The sequence below is a fragment of the Echinops telfairi genome, unplaced genomic scaffold, assembly GCF_000313985.2.
Source record: "Echinops telfairi isolate 266 unplaced genomic scaffold, ASM31398v2 ScPeMD7_18;HRSCAF=68, whole genome shotgun sequence".
NCBI classification, from domain to species: domain Eukaryota; kingdom Metazoa; phylum Chordata; class Mammalia; order Afrosoricida; family Tenrecidae; genus Echinops; species Echinops telfairi.
In genome coordinates this window covers 71,916,083-71,930,104 of record NW_022103915.1, presented here as the reverse complement: position 1 = coordinate 71,930,104, position 14,022 = coordinate 71,916,083, and the positions used below count along the sequence as shown (strand labels likewise).

The following is a 14,022-nucleotide window of genomic DNA, read 5'->3' as shown; positions in this document are numbered from 1 at the left end:
GGGGTTTAAGTGGAGAGAAAATGTTTTGAGAATGAAGTACAAATGCGCTTTACACAATTGATGTGTGTATGGATTGCGATAACAGTTGTATGAGCCCCTAATAAAATGTTTAAAAAAAAAACATTTTAAAGACTTTTGCTACATATAGTTGAATTTCTTTCCTGAAAGCTAGTTAGCAACTTACTATAATAGAAATGTCTCATCTTTACAGCAATGAATATTATAAAAACAAACTTTGTTGTTTTAATTTGCATTCCTTTAATTACTAGTGAGGCTGAGCATTTTCTAACATGTATATTAGCTATTTCAGAATGTGTGTTAACCGCATGTGGCTTGGAAAAAGATGAAAATGAAGGCACTAATCAGCAGCCTAAGGAAAGTAGTTTTTCTCAAATTACATATGTAGGTAGAGAGGGAGGAGAGAAATAACTTTTTTAACAGGCAAAACTAATTCTTTATAAAATAAACTTAACTAAATACACAAGAAAGGTGACCAAACTTGTAGAGTATGAAGCAAACCCTACTTTTTATATCAAGTCAGGTATTAAATCCCACCAGTTTTCTTTTAACCCCATTTCCTCTTCAAGTACATCAGTCACAGTCATGACTTCATGATTAGACTATTACAAACTTTTAACTAGCTCTTTGATGGTAGTTTCTCCACATTATAAAATACTTCACATAACATTTTAAAAATAGTCTTGCTTAAGCCTCACTTTCATTATCACTCGCCATCCTTAGTTTTCAACAAATCCAGTCTCACTCCAGGCTTTCAAGACTTTCCATATCAGACTAACTATCCTATTTTCTATTCTCATTACTCCTTAACAAAATTTTTGCTCTAGTCAGACAAATGTCCTCAGCTGTTTTCCACATCGACTGCATGACCTTTGTTTTCTCCCAAAAGCCCCTGTCCCAGTTACACCATCTCCATAGCTAACATAGTCTAACTCCATAGCTTTAGTCTTCACTTACTGAAGCCTCATCTCTTGTGATTCATAAGACATAGCTAAGCACTTCGAGATAAAGCACACGTGTTACTTATTATGCAGCTTTCCTCACTCTTCTCCGTTCTTCTACTCTAAATACAACTAAACACCCTAGAAATAAGTGAACAGGCAATTACAAAGGGACCCTGAAATCTGCTAAGAAGTCAGTGAAGGGGCTGGGCCTCCAGTTTTGAGGAGGACACCGTGGTGTGATTCCCTTTTTACCTCCCAGATGTCCTCAACTGGGCATCAATGATCTGGAAGGCAAAAACAAAACAACTACAAGAAAAGTCTTGTTTTCTCCGGCTAAATTGTTCCAGTACCAATTGCTGAAAAGGATATACTTTATACTGCATTGTCTTTGAATCTTTGTCAAAAACCCATGTATATACACGTGGGTTTATTTTTTGGGAATGCCTATGCTCCATTGACCCACTTGTCTATCTTCACATATTACCATGCTGATTTTTGAAATCTGGTCACATGAACCCTGCGACTCCTCTCTCCCACCTCCACCCACATATATAGCTTCTTCTAGATCTTCTGTCTTTTCATATGAATTTTAGAATCAGCTTGAAAGCTTCTAAAAAAAGTCTGTTGGGAATTAAGATCGGGATCGTGTTGAAAGTATAGAGCAACCTGGGAGAAGTGGCATCTTAATATTGACTCATCTGACCCATGAGCAAGTTTTGTCAATCCATTTAGTTGTTAGAGACAGCTTCTACAAGTTGGTGCCAACTAGTAGCAAACTTTTGTAAAACAGCATAAAATGTTGCCTGATTTTGTGCCATCTTCATGACCTTAGATATCACTGTTGTGGCTACATCTAGCTACATCATTGAGGATCACCCTCATTTTTACTGACCAATCACATTACCCATCATGCTACCACCTGCTAGCAATGTGGCTTCCTGATGATGTGTCCAAAGTAAATGAGGCAAATTCTCAACATCCTCATTTCTAAGGAGCATTCTGGTTTTATTTCTTTTAAGACTAATTAATTTGTTCTCCTGGCAGTCCTTGGTAAAGATCAGTACATCGTCTGGTTATATATACATATCTCCTCAATGCTAATGCAGTACAGAACTGGAGCAGTATGCTGCCTGAGAAATGGAGCCAGATCCCAGACTTTGCTTTTCAGTTTTGTAGAAATTTTAAAGAACCTATAACAGCCTTGTCAGAGCTGCTGTTCAACTTCATGCATAATTCTGCTCAGTAAAGTTGTATTTTAAATACAGATGCAAAGGAGCTTCTATAAGCTGCCAGTCACTTATTGTTATATTCTTTGAGCATTCACTTATTTCATGATTTTGTTAATTTCCTTTTATCCACTGCCTTCCAGTTGATTCCAACACTTAGTGACTCTATAGTTAAGAGTAGAACTGCCCCATAGTGTTTCCAAGACTTTACAGAAACCAACTGCCACGTCTCTCCTGTCAAGGAGTGGTGGGTTCAAACGATCGACCTTCTGGTTAGCAGTTAAGTACTTTAACCAGTGTCACCAAGGTCCTTTAACTTCCTTATAACAAATGCTAATTTTCTATCCTATGTAACCTGATCCATAACAGAAAATGGTATAAGCTATTGGTCTGACTTGCATATCCAGACTAAATTCCATGTTTGGTATGGATTTCTTACCTATGTATTGTATTAAGATGCCAGTTGGGGCCTCCCTTTGGAGATCTGGCTCTCATCTCCCATCACTTAATAGATTACAGTCACTTTCCTACCCTTTGAAATCTAGATCAGGAGCTCACACTATATACATACAGGAAACAGGTGATAAATCACAGAATCAGAATCAATGCACTCAGGTATTACTATATTTACTTTATGTGTGTGTGTGTGTGGGGGGTGGAGTAGTGGAAGAGATGTTTATTTTTATCTTACCTTCCCCTCAGACTGGGTTCATCCTTGTTAGTTTGTTTCCTGGTCCATAGGCTTAAGCTATACCAACACAAAATGTTGGCTCCTGACTTCATTTCTTTTAAATCTTCAATTTACAGCTTACATTGACATGTTCATGGGTTTGCTCGAGCTCTACCAGCCTATTCCAAAATGTCCCTCTGGTTTTCGTTAATAGTCCTATTACCTTCTCACATAAAAACATTTTTTTTCTTTTTTTGAACACTAATGATTTTTTAATTTGAGTGAAGGGGCACACAACATTCAACAAGGAGATGGGTGGGGGTGGGGGGCAGAAGATGGAAATAGAGCAAGACAATGGGATGTCTGATGGGTTGTTGAACACAAAACCGATGACCTGTGCTCTGTAAACGTCCACTTAGTTCTTGATGAAGTTAAAAAATTAAAGTTAGTGATTTTATCTGCTAGCAATATAGCAATGTTTCCTCGTTTTAATGTGCTACAAAGCTCAAACTGCAACAGTGGGCTCAAGCAAACAGCAACTGAGGATGGTGCAGGGCTGAGCAGTGTTTCATTCCGCTGGGCATATAGGGTCACTAAGGGTTGGAACCAACGCAATGGTGCGTAACAAAAGAACTCAAAACAAGTCACACTCAATATCTATTATCCAGAATTAATCTCATATGTGTTTCTAGCTTTCTATATTTTCCAGGATAAAATATGTCCAAGTTAATTTTAGCCTGGAACATCTAAGCTAGAATGGTCTCCTAAAGTGTGTAGTAACTTTATAATACCTAACGTTACTGGTTGATTCTAATACCTTAAAAAAAGTTCTACAGTTAGTTCTAATAACATGGTCCAGCTTGATGCTCATCTTCATGGAAATCACTGAAGATAAGGGTGCTACAGCCCAGTGTGGTGAAGAAAGCATGTAGTGCCTGATCAATTGGAATAGTGTCTGGGGTCTTCAAGGCTCCTATTCAAACAAGCAGCCAGCAACCTTACAAATCCGGCTAGACCAGAGTATGTACCCTGGTACAGACAGATAAGAGCTGGTAACACAGGGAACCCAGGACAGACAAACCCCTCAAGACCAATAATGAGAGTAGCGATACCAGGAGGGTTAGGGAGGTGGTGGGGATAAATGGAGAACTGATCACAAGGATCTACATATAACCTTCCCTGGGGGACAGACAACAGAGAAAAGTAGGTGAAGGGAGACGTCGGACAGCGTAAGACATGGCCATAATAATTTACAAATTATCATGAGGGTTCATGAGGGAAGGAGCGGGGAGGGAGGGGTAAAAATGAGGAGCTGAAACCAAGGGCTCAAGCAGAAAGCAAATATTTTGAGAATGATGATGGCAACAAACGTACAAATGTACTTGACACAATGGATGTATGTATGAATTGTGATAAGAGTTGTACGAGCCCCCATTAAAATGATTTTTTTTAAAGAAGGAAAAAACTGCTGTAACACCGATGGCCCAATTTATAATCCACAAAATACACTACATGTGATTTTACCTGGAGAATAAAAGCCTCCAGTTCTACAGCCTGAACTCTGTCTTGCAGTGTTTTTAAGTAGTATCTCAATGATCTTCACAGGTTTGTAGGAGAAGTGATGGGGAAGAAAAAAAACACTCTTATATTTAGGTAAGGGGTTAGGAACACGGGGGCGCTCTTCACACTTGGCTAAAGCCTGCAGTGAAATCATAAACAATAAAGCAAGGCATTCACCTAAGTGCAAACGGTACAGAGGGGCAGAAAGTGTGCCCTGATCAACCTATTCAATGGTGGAGCAGAGGCTAGCTTAGCGACCCACAAAGGCAGGCGTTTGGCCCCATCTGACCTACGTCCCCAGTCAGCGCCGACAGAATGTGCTTGCCCCAACCGCCCGCTTCTCGCTCGGATCGCTTACGGGTCGTTCGCATCCACTGGAGCAGCGCTGGGCGGGCGGTCGGCGCCAGCGCACCCAGCAGCTGCAGCACTGCTAGCCGAGCGGAACGGAAATCCATGTCGGAGAACGGCGTCGCATGGAAGTAGACCCGCTTTGCGCATGCGCAGGGGGGCGACCGCCGCACAAATCCTCGGAAGTCACGCCTCCCGAGGGCCCCGCCCCCTATTTGGAGGCCTCACGTGCTTCCTGGCGTGCTTAACCTCCGTCCCACCTCCACGTAGCGTCCTTCTACTCAGCCCGATTGAGGCACATTTTCTTAAGGTGGCTCTCCGAGGCCGTACTTCTTTCCTGGGGTGGTTTCACTAAAGAGGCCTTAGAAGACCTCCCCTTTGCCACTAACTTTGCGTTCAGAGTTCTGAGTGGTACGGCTCGAAGCAGGCCGAAGCCAAGGAGCGCTTCACAGCCAACTCCGAGGAGCACTTCCAGCAGAAAGAATGCCGCAGTATGCCCCGGAAGCGGAAGTGAAACCTCGCCCCGAAAGGCTGGACTACACCGAGTGGTGACGTTTCCTCATTGGACGGAAGGTTCGGTGGCAGTCATCGGTCTTCCAGCTGGTGGGAGTTGGTGTCGTGGCGCTGGGCTTTGGCACTTTGGTTTATAGAGTTTGGGAAGTCGGCTTGTGGGGTCGCACCTGTCTGTCTGCGCCTCCACTTTCTTGGGTTTCCTCCTTCGGCGTGGGGCCTCGCGAAGGAATCCCGGGCCCTTTGGGCCACGGCGTTCGCGGTGCCCTTTGCGTAAGTACTTGCATTTTCCCGCCCCTGGCTACAGAGGGGCTCAGGTTGGGAAAACTGGGGACAGTCCCAATCCAGCTTGGTGGGGGCAAGAAACTCCACACAGTCGGCTTCCCTGGCCAGTGACTGTCGTCGCTGAGATGGAGGTTCTCTGGCCCTCTGTCTCGCGTTTCTTGTAAGAACTTTATTGAAGCGTGCGCAGTGCCTCTTACAAGTTCTCTTTAGCTGTACTAGATCCAAGTAAGATGTGGCAGTTGTAAGCCTGGCTTTTTTGTTTTGCTTTCCTGATTAAGAAGTTAGATGAGGCCACTTCCCCGAAAACCTTTTGACGTGTACAGGTTGTATTTTCTTTGCAGTAACAGTGCTTAGTACATTGTCTTGCATGTAATTGGCGTTCACTTAGTGAGTGAGGACTACTTCTAACAGTTCTACTAATTAGTAAGTTCGGTACTAAGAATGGTTTAAGATGGATCATATTGATGGCTCCACGGTAGCATTTCACACCGCTGACCATTTCTGTTAACTCTTTGCCGCCTTCTCTGTCTTGATGCTACTCTCACCTGGTTCTTGCATAAACTTAATCCAACAAGACAGTAGTTATAACATCTTGGCTGACTATAAGGATACAAACCCGAATGACCCAGACCATGGGAGAAAAGCAAACGGTAGTGAGAGGGAGAAACATAAATATCCATTATATCAATATGAATAATGAGAAACTCTATTGAGGTGTACAGAGGTAATCAGAGCTACAGAGAGCTGTGTGTGTGTCTGTGTGTGTAGGGCCATAAATGAGAGTTGGTATGCTCCTGAGGGGATTTGTGACCCTAAACAGGTTGCTGTTCCAATCTAGACTCGGTTTCCCCATCAACTTTATTATGAGGATGAAAGCAGATTAGGTAAATGGGTTGGTACATTGACTCCAAAAAACAATCACCACCAAGTTCACTGGCATGGAGTCTTTTTGGACTCGTAGTGACTCTCTAGGACAGGATAGAATTGCCTCTGTGGATTTCCAAAGCTGTAAATCTTTATGGCAGCAGAAAACCTAATCCTCCTTGGGAGCCCTAGTGATTTTGAACTGCTGACCTTGATGTTAGTAGCCCAATGCTTAATCCACTACACCACCTGGGGCCCTTTAACACCGTCCCTAACAGGGATAATGCCAAAAGGAAATATTTCCTCAACCCCCGTTCCCTCTTTTGATAGGGGCCAGTAATGTAAAATGCTATACAATAGCATCTTCAAGCTCTCCTTCCAAACATCTATCTAAGCCCACTTTGGTGAGCGGTTCCATCTACCTAGAAATTCTGGAGCTATCATGTTTGATAGTTTTTTATTTTAAAATGATAATTTGTGTGTGTGTGTGTGTGTGTGTCTTTAGGAAAAGGACAGGATTAGTGTTTGTGTACTTGTTCTTAGTCTTTATTATAGATGCTGTCTTTTCAGTTGGCCCTCAGCCAATTCAAAGTCTCATTTATATCCATGGCATCATCCTTATAGTCTACCTATTTCCAAAGATTGGTTGTTCAAGTCCACTCTGAGGCAGATCAGAAAATCTAAAACAAAAGAGCAAGCCTGTTTCCATCCAGTCAATTTCAACCCCTAGCGACCCTGTACAGGGTCTCTGAGGCTGTAAAGTCCTGAGGAGCAGCTGGTGAATTTGAACCACTGACCAGAAGTTAACAGTCCAATGATTATGGTACCTGATGTACTGCCATGGCTCCTTATTAAAGATCTGGAGGGGGGAAAATCAGCAATTCTGTGGGGTATAGTTCTACTCTGAGACACATCAGTCACCATAAGTTGAAATTGACTTTTGAGCAGCTGCCTTTTGGATTTTTTGCAATTCCTTGTGGAGTTATTTAATTCTGTGTTCTTAACCGTGCGGAATAGGCAGTGACGTTTTTCAAAATTTAGATGCCTTGTTTTGGCTCTCTTGATCATGATTTTAAGTTGCTGTAAGTGGGAGTGGAATTGACGACACTGGGTTTTGTTCTGTTTTGTTTTTTTTTCCGCCCTAATCCCATTGCTATAGAGTCCATTCCAACTCATAGCAACCGTAGAGGACAGAGAGAACTCCATATAATTTCCAAGGCTGTGAAACTTATGGAAGCGGACTGCCACAACTTTCTCCCATGGAGGGGTTGCTGGGTTTGAACTGCTGACCTTTCAGGTAGCAACCAAACCTTTAATCACTGTGCCACCAGGGCTCAAAAAATCTGATGTGTACAATCCCTGAAATAGCTGAATGAGTATATAATTTTTAAATAGGTATTATCAACGTAGTGGAAATAACCCATTACTTTAGCATATACCTCCCATTCCTTTCTTCTTTTTTTAACTCCAAGTTTGTTTTCTTCAGCAGCAAAGGAAAGTATTCCTAAGGCATTTGTTTGATTTTGTTTTAATTTTCCTCCTGGTAAGATTCACCTGAAGGAACGTCTTACTGATCTGACAAACCAAAAATGTTTTAAATGATTTACAAACTTAATTTATTATGATTTTCTGCTAATTGAGTATTTGATATATCTTTCTACTATTCAACTGTGAAGTGTTAACTGTTTTATTTTTAATAGGACTTTTAAAAATAAATAATCATTTTAATAAAGGGGGAATTTACTTTGATACAAAATTAAGGGAGAAGAGTCAGTGGTGTGATGCATTCTTTGTCTTAACTTAGTCAGGAAGTCTTACCTTGGGTGTGATGCAGTTTATTGATTTTCAGTTGTAACTTTTCTCATGCTGAGACCATTCCTAGAACAGCAGTGTTTAATGAATGAATAACTAAATACGAGTGACAACTCCATCTGAATTTGAATTCTTAGTTTTTTAACAAATAGCACTCAAGTAATGGCTTTTAATGTATTCACAGAGTTATGCAGCCGTCACTATAATCAATTTTAGAATAAATAGATGGAATTGTACAGGTCTTTTTGACTAGCTTCTTCCATTTAGTATAGTTGTTTTCATGATGTATTCAAGTTAACATGTCAGTATCTCATTTCCTTCTGTTGCTAAATACTATCCCATTGTGTGGATATGAGAACCATAGTGGCATGATGGGTTGTACTTTGGGCTGCTAACTGGAACATCAGCAGTTCAAACTCACCAGCCACTCTGGGAGAAAGATGAGACTTTCTACTTCCATAAAGATTAACAGCCTTGGAAACTCAGAGGCAATTCTGCCCTGTCCTACAGGGTCGTAATGGGTCAGAATCAACTCAGTAGCATTGAGTTTTATTTGGTTTTGATGTATGGATAGACCACATTTTATTTATCCATTCATCATTCAAACAGATTGTTCTCACTTTTTGGCTATTATGAATAATGCTGCTATGAGCATTTATGTTAAAGTTTTCGTGTGGACTCATGTTTTCATTTCTTTTGGGTATATACCAAGGAGTGAAATTGTTGGGTTACATGGTAACCCTATGGTTAACATTTTGAAGAACAGCCAAACTTTACTAAAGTGACTGCCTGTTTTACATTTCCTACCAGCCATCTCTGAAGGTTCCAATTCTCCACATCCTCAAAAAATTTTTATTATTGTCTTTCTTTTTCATTATAGCTATCCTCGTGGGTGTGAAGTGGTAGCTAACTTGGTTTTCATTTGCATTTCTCTGATGGCTAATATTATTTTTAATAATTATTTTTAGATTGTGTTTAATAAAATATGGGTTATACAATTATGAATTTTATATTCTACCTTTCTATGAAAGCATATATATTTTTTTAGCACTAGCAAACTCCTATCTCTCCCACAAAAAAATCTCTCATTTCTGCTCCCCTTCCACTCCCCTAAAGACATTGTTGTTAGTTCCCATAAAATCCGGACCAAGTCTTAATGATCCTATGTACAACAGAGTGCAGCACTGTCCAGTCCTATACTATCCTCATAATTATTATGTTTGAGCTCATTGTTGTAGCCACTGTGTCAATCTAATGTCAAAAACTTTGTGAAAAATTCCATTATCTTTTAATTCCCTTTTTTCCCCTACAAACTTTCTGAAGTCCCCTCATATTGGAGAAGGTAGAAGAGGACAGGATTAAATCCCAAAACTCACTGCTGTCAGGTAGATTCTCATAACAACTCTGTATAGGACAGAGTAGATGTCCTTTGGATTTCCTAGATTATAAATTATTTATGGGACTAGACAGCCTCATTTTTCTGCTGAAGAGTGGCTGATGGATTTGAACCATCAACTGTGGTTAGCAGATGAATGCTTGGCGCCCACCACACTACCAGGGCTCCCTAGGGGCATGTTTAAACTCACTGCTTTCAGTCATTGCTGACTAATAGTGACCCCCTGTGGGTTTCTGAGACTAACTTGTTTAGGGGATCTCACCTGGAGCTGCTGGTGGTTTTGAACTACTGACCACATGGATCACAGCGCAACGCTTAACCACTATATCACTAGGGCTCCATGGGTGCAGGATTAGGGAAATTGTAGTTTCTATTTGAAGTATTTTTGTAATGTTTGACTTTTATAATAGCCACATCTTCAGAGAATAAGCGGATTGAGAATTTTTTAGATTCCTAAATTTAAAAGTCATAATTAACATTATAAAGTTAGTATTCAAATATAGTAATTAAGTAAGTTTCCTGTGGTCCTTGTCTTAGGAATGCATATGTTGTGCAGATTTTGTGAAGATTCATATTTAGTATTATAACAAAGATTGTGGCCTATTAACTAGTTTATTGAAAAGAATAAAAGTGATTTTTCTAAGGATATGCGTTAAAATTATATATATTCAGTAGTTGAGCCTAATAAGTTTGTCGTTGACCAAGGTTTAGAAGAACTTTTTCTGAAAGAGGATTTGTTGTAATAGGATTTGAAATCTCTCATCAGAGTTTTTATATACTCAGATCTGGCAGGGTTTTTGTGAGAGTGTTTTATAACTGCTTATATAGAGAATGATACATTGCCACTTCTGTTGTATAATAATCAGGTTCTTGTGATTGGTGCTAATTATAAAGATTCTAGAGGTGGTTCCTGAGTAATGGGACAGACAAGTACTTTAGTAAGATTGGTGAGAAAATGCTAGCCTATAATTTTCCAGATAATGTTATAGGGAGAGCTATGTAGTATCATTCAAGAAAGGAGGAATATAGTAGGTAGACACTTGCAGAAAGTTTTACACATATTGTCTCATTTAATCCTCACAAAGGCCTTTCAGGGTAATTACCTTGATAATGGTGTTATCTCCATTTTGCAGGTGAGGAAAGTGAGGCTCAGAGAGATTAAGTAACTTACTCAGAGTAACACAGCCAGTATGTAACAGAGCTGGGATTTGAATCCAAGTCTCTCAGACTCTCATGCTCTTTCCAGTACGTCACACTGCAGCAGGTAAGTATGATACTTGAGCCTGTGCTTGCCTTACTTAAGCCATTTCAAACTGTGAGCTGTTCCCATCACCGCATTTAACTACTCCTACTCAGATCCTGTTCGAAGGACCTGTGACTAGGGTCAGTATATGTTCTTGTACATCCGACTTGCAGTGACACTTAACAGTTCTTTCCTGACATTGCAATGACTTCCAGGAGGAAGTATGCGCATCTTTTCCTTGCACATAGGATATCATCCATAGGCTCGAACCAAAAGTTAGTCTCTGGAATTTGCTGATAGGGGCGGTATTCAGTGCTATTATCTAAAGCATTCATATGCTAGGATTTAAGACTGTGTGGTGGTGTGGTATGGGACTCTGGGAAGCTATTTGCTGTTTTGTATGGAATAGCTACTGTTTCATTCCCTAACCCGACTAACTCATTTAGTTTTTGTGAGGGTCGAATGAGATAATAAATACTAAACTGCACAAAAGCTGTGCTGCTGGCATAGTAGGTAAGCAGTTGGCTGCTAACTGAAAGGTTGGTAGTTCAAACCACTCTCCACACTGACTGCAGGAGAAAATTATGGCAGTTGGTGTCTGTAAAGATTTACAGCCTTGGAACTCCTGTGAGGCCATTCTACCCTGTCTTAAAGGCTAGCTATGCTTTGGAATCAAGTCAGTGACAATAGGTCTATGGGTAAACTATATAAAAAATTTCAATATTCTTTGCATTCCTAACAGTTAAATTTAACAAGGGATTCCTCTTTTGTTAAAAAAAATTTTTTTTTCATGTTGTGGTATATTTAGGATTAGGTGTGACACAGTATTGCTGAGTGAGTAAACCCCTAACCCCAGATACAAACCAAGTGGAATTGCAAGTTCCAGGGCTTCCCCCACGCTGCCCATCTGACCTGCTGCACTAGCCCTGCTCCCTCTAACTCTCAAGACCACCCAGATCTTCCTACCTACTCCCTGTCTCCTATGGGCCCCCATTCAGACCTTCCAATCCACCTGCCTAGCAGCCCACTCCTCCAGGATGGCTGAGAACCCAGGAGCCAGACATCCTTGGGGTAACCCCACCCGACCCTTACTCTAGAGGCCTCTCTACCGTATCTAGTCTTCTCCACCTTTAGGGAGTTGAGAAAAGTAGAAAAACCTCTTTTGTATTTGCTACCACCACGGTCCCCCACCCCCTTTTTAAGTAGAATGATTAGAAATGTAAAAGCCAAAGTGACTAGAGCTGGTGAATTTAAGGGCACCTCCATGCACAGACATCCTAAAGCAGTCCTGTGCGCTGCTGTGTGTGAAAGGGACCCTGCACCCTCATGCCCCGGGTCTCCATCCACGTCTCTGAGGTCCCTATGCTTCCGATCTGGGTCATGGCCCCCCCCACCTTCTGAAAGCCACACTCTCTTCACCACTTGACCCCATGCCACTGGGAATGGGGCCCTGGGTCACACCCCTCCCCACAATCACATTCCCGTGCCCAGGTCTTCTCTCGGCTCTTCGCCCTCTTTGCCCAACCTCTCACCCTCCCAGTCAGTTGCCTTCTCTTCTCCGCTGGGCTCCCGGAGGCTAACTGCCAGCACTAGGGCCTGCAAGAGGACAAAGAGGCAGCCAAAGTGCAGGGGGTGGGCAGTCAGGAGGCTCAGCACAGCGTGCAGCCCATGGAAGGACAGCAGCTCATGCAGCCAGAGACCCAGTGGCCCTTGCAGGCCCAATGCGTCCAAGGCTACCCGAAGGGGCCTCGAGCACAGCCCCAGCAGGGCCGAGGCCAGCAACTCCAGCAAGTGCAAGGTCAGGTTGGTGGAGATCTACAGTCGCTCCTCTGGGGTCCCCAGGTAGGGGGGGTGGGGCCCACACCACCACCTGATCCCCCACGAAGCCAGCCCAACAACTTTTGACAGCAGCTTGGCTTTTCCACTGGAACTTCAGGCTCAGAAGGGCTCAGTTCCCCTTCTGGAGGCAACCCGGGTCTCTGGGCTCCGCCTAAGTAGAGAGAGTCCTGTCCCAGTTTGGCCACAGCCGCTCCAGCCTCCAGTCTCCTAGGTTCTTCAGTGCCAGGGGCAGCCTTGTCCAGCTTGAGGGGGCCCGTTCTTCTGCTCTGCAGTTGAGCAAGTGGAGGACCCCTGCTTGGTTCAGGGGTAGTCTTAGAGCTCTTCTGTGCCCCCGTGTCCTTGGCCTTGGGCGGTCCCACATCGCCCATGGTTTCAGGGCCACTGTCCCAGTCACTTCCAGAATTCTCTGTGGAGCTGTCCATCCTTCTGGGTTCTGGGGTTGGATGGGTCAGGCTTTGCTGCTTTTAGGCGGCCTAAGGGCCGAGGTAGCCAGCCACCAAGTCGTCACAGGAACATGGCTGGGGTGCTCAGTGGGCCCCCAAATCCAGAGCTCCTTTACTGCACGAATCAGACCCTGTAAGTGGATGCAGGGAACAGTGCCGTCAGGTACTGAATTCAAAGGTGGCTCTCCGTTTTCCCCCGGGGTGGGGATGTCATGCAGTCTCAAGGGTGGCAGGGGGCGGCCAGGCTCCTTTTCAGTTGGGCAGTAAAGGCAGGCACACCCAAGTTCATTCTCCCCTTCCACACATACACCCAGTGTCTCAGGGCCTGACCAGGCTTGGGTCACCCCACAGTGTCCCCCTGTGCCTCTGGGTTTCCTTCTCAGTGGGCTGTACCCTATGGTGCACTCACCAAGGCCACGCCTCAAGGTCCCTCAGCACTGGGTAGGCGGTGCTCCATTCAAGAAAGATGAAAGGTGTCCCGAGTGCTCCTAGGTCTGAGGAGTCTTAAACTGCTGCCCTAGGGGACCTCACGGAGTTGGAAATGCCCTGGTTGGGGGAGGGGGTGTCCAGCAAACTCCAAGCAGTGGCGTTGGTCTCTTGAGTTAAAGGACGATGGAGCTGACAAGGTGGCCCTCAGCAGCCCCGGAGCACAGCTGAGCAGCAGCATCTCCAAGGTCAGGCCCAGGATGGGGCCGCAACCTTGGGAATGGCCGGGAGCCGCAGTTAAATTTTTACATACACGGATTTCAGTAGATCTTTTTATTTATTTATTTATTTTTATTTAAATCATTTTATTGGGGGTTCGTACAACTCTTATCACAATCCATCCATCCATCCATTGTGTCAAGCACATTTGTACATTTG

General features: G+C 43.1%; 2 protein-coding genes and 1 pseudogene across 3 annotated transcripts in view; 1 reads left to right on the top strand and 2 right to left on the bottom strand.

Annotated features, from left to right (window-relative positions):
• LOC101653412 overlaps window positions 1-5,245 on the bottom strand; it is a 39,310-nt gene extending 34,065 nt beyond the window's left edge. The window contains exon 1 of the mRNA XM_004698525.2: window positions 4,777-5,245. Coding sequence (XP_004698582.1) covers window positions 4,777-4,873 — 97 coding nt within the window. The 5' untranslated portion in view covers window positions 4,874-5,245. The remainder of the gene's footprint in view (window positions 1-4,776) is intronic.
• Window positions 5,104-14,022, top strand: part of SRP54 (signal recognition particle 54) — a 45,774-nt gene continuing 36,855 nt past the window's right edge. The window contains exons 1-2 of one of the 2 annotated variants that reach the window (XM_045287957.1): window positions 5,104-5,549; window positions 10,767-10,897. The gene's annotated coding sequence lies outside the window, so the exon portion shown is untranslated. The remainder of the gene's footprint in view (window positions 5,550-10,766; window positions 10,898-14,022) is intronic. The other variant, XM_004698526.2, reaches the window with a different exon arrangement.
• On the bottom strand, window positions 12,350-13,231 carry LOC101653728 (annotated as a pseudogene).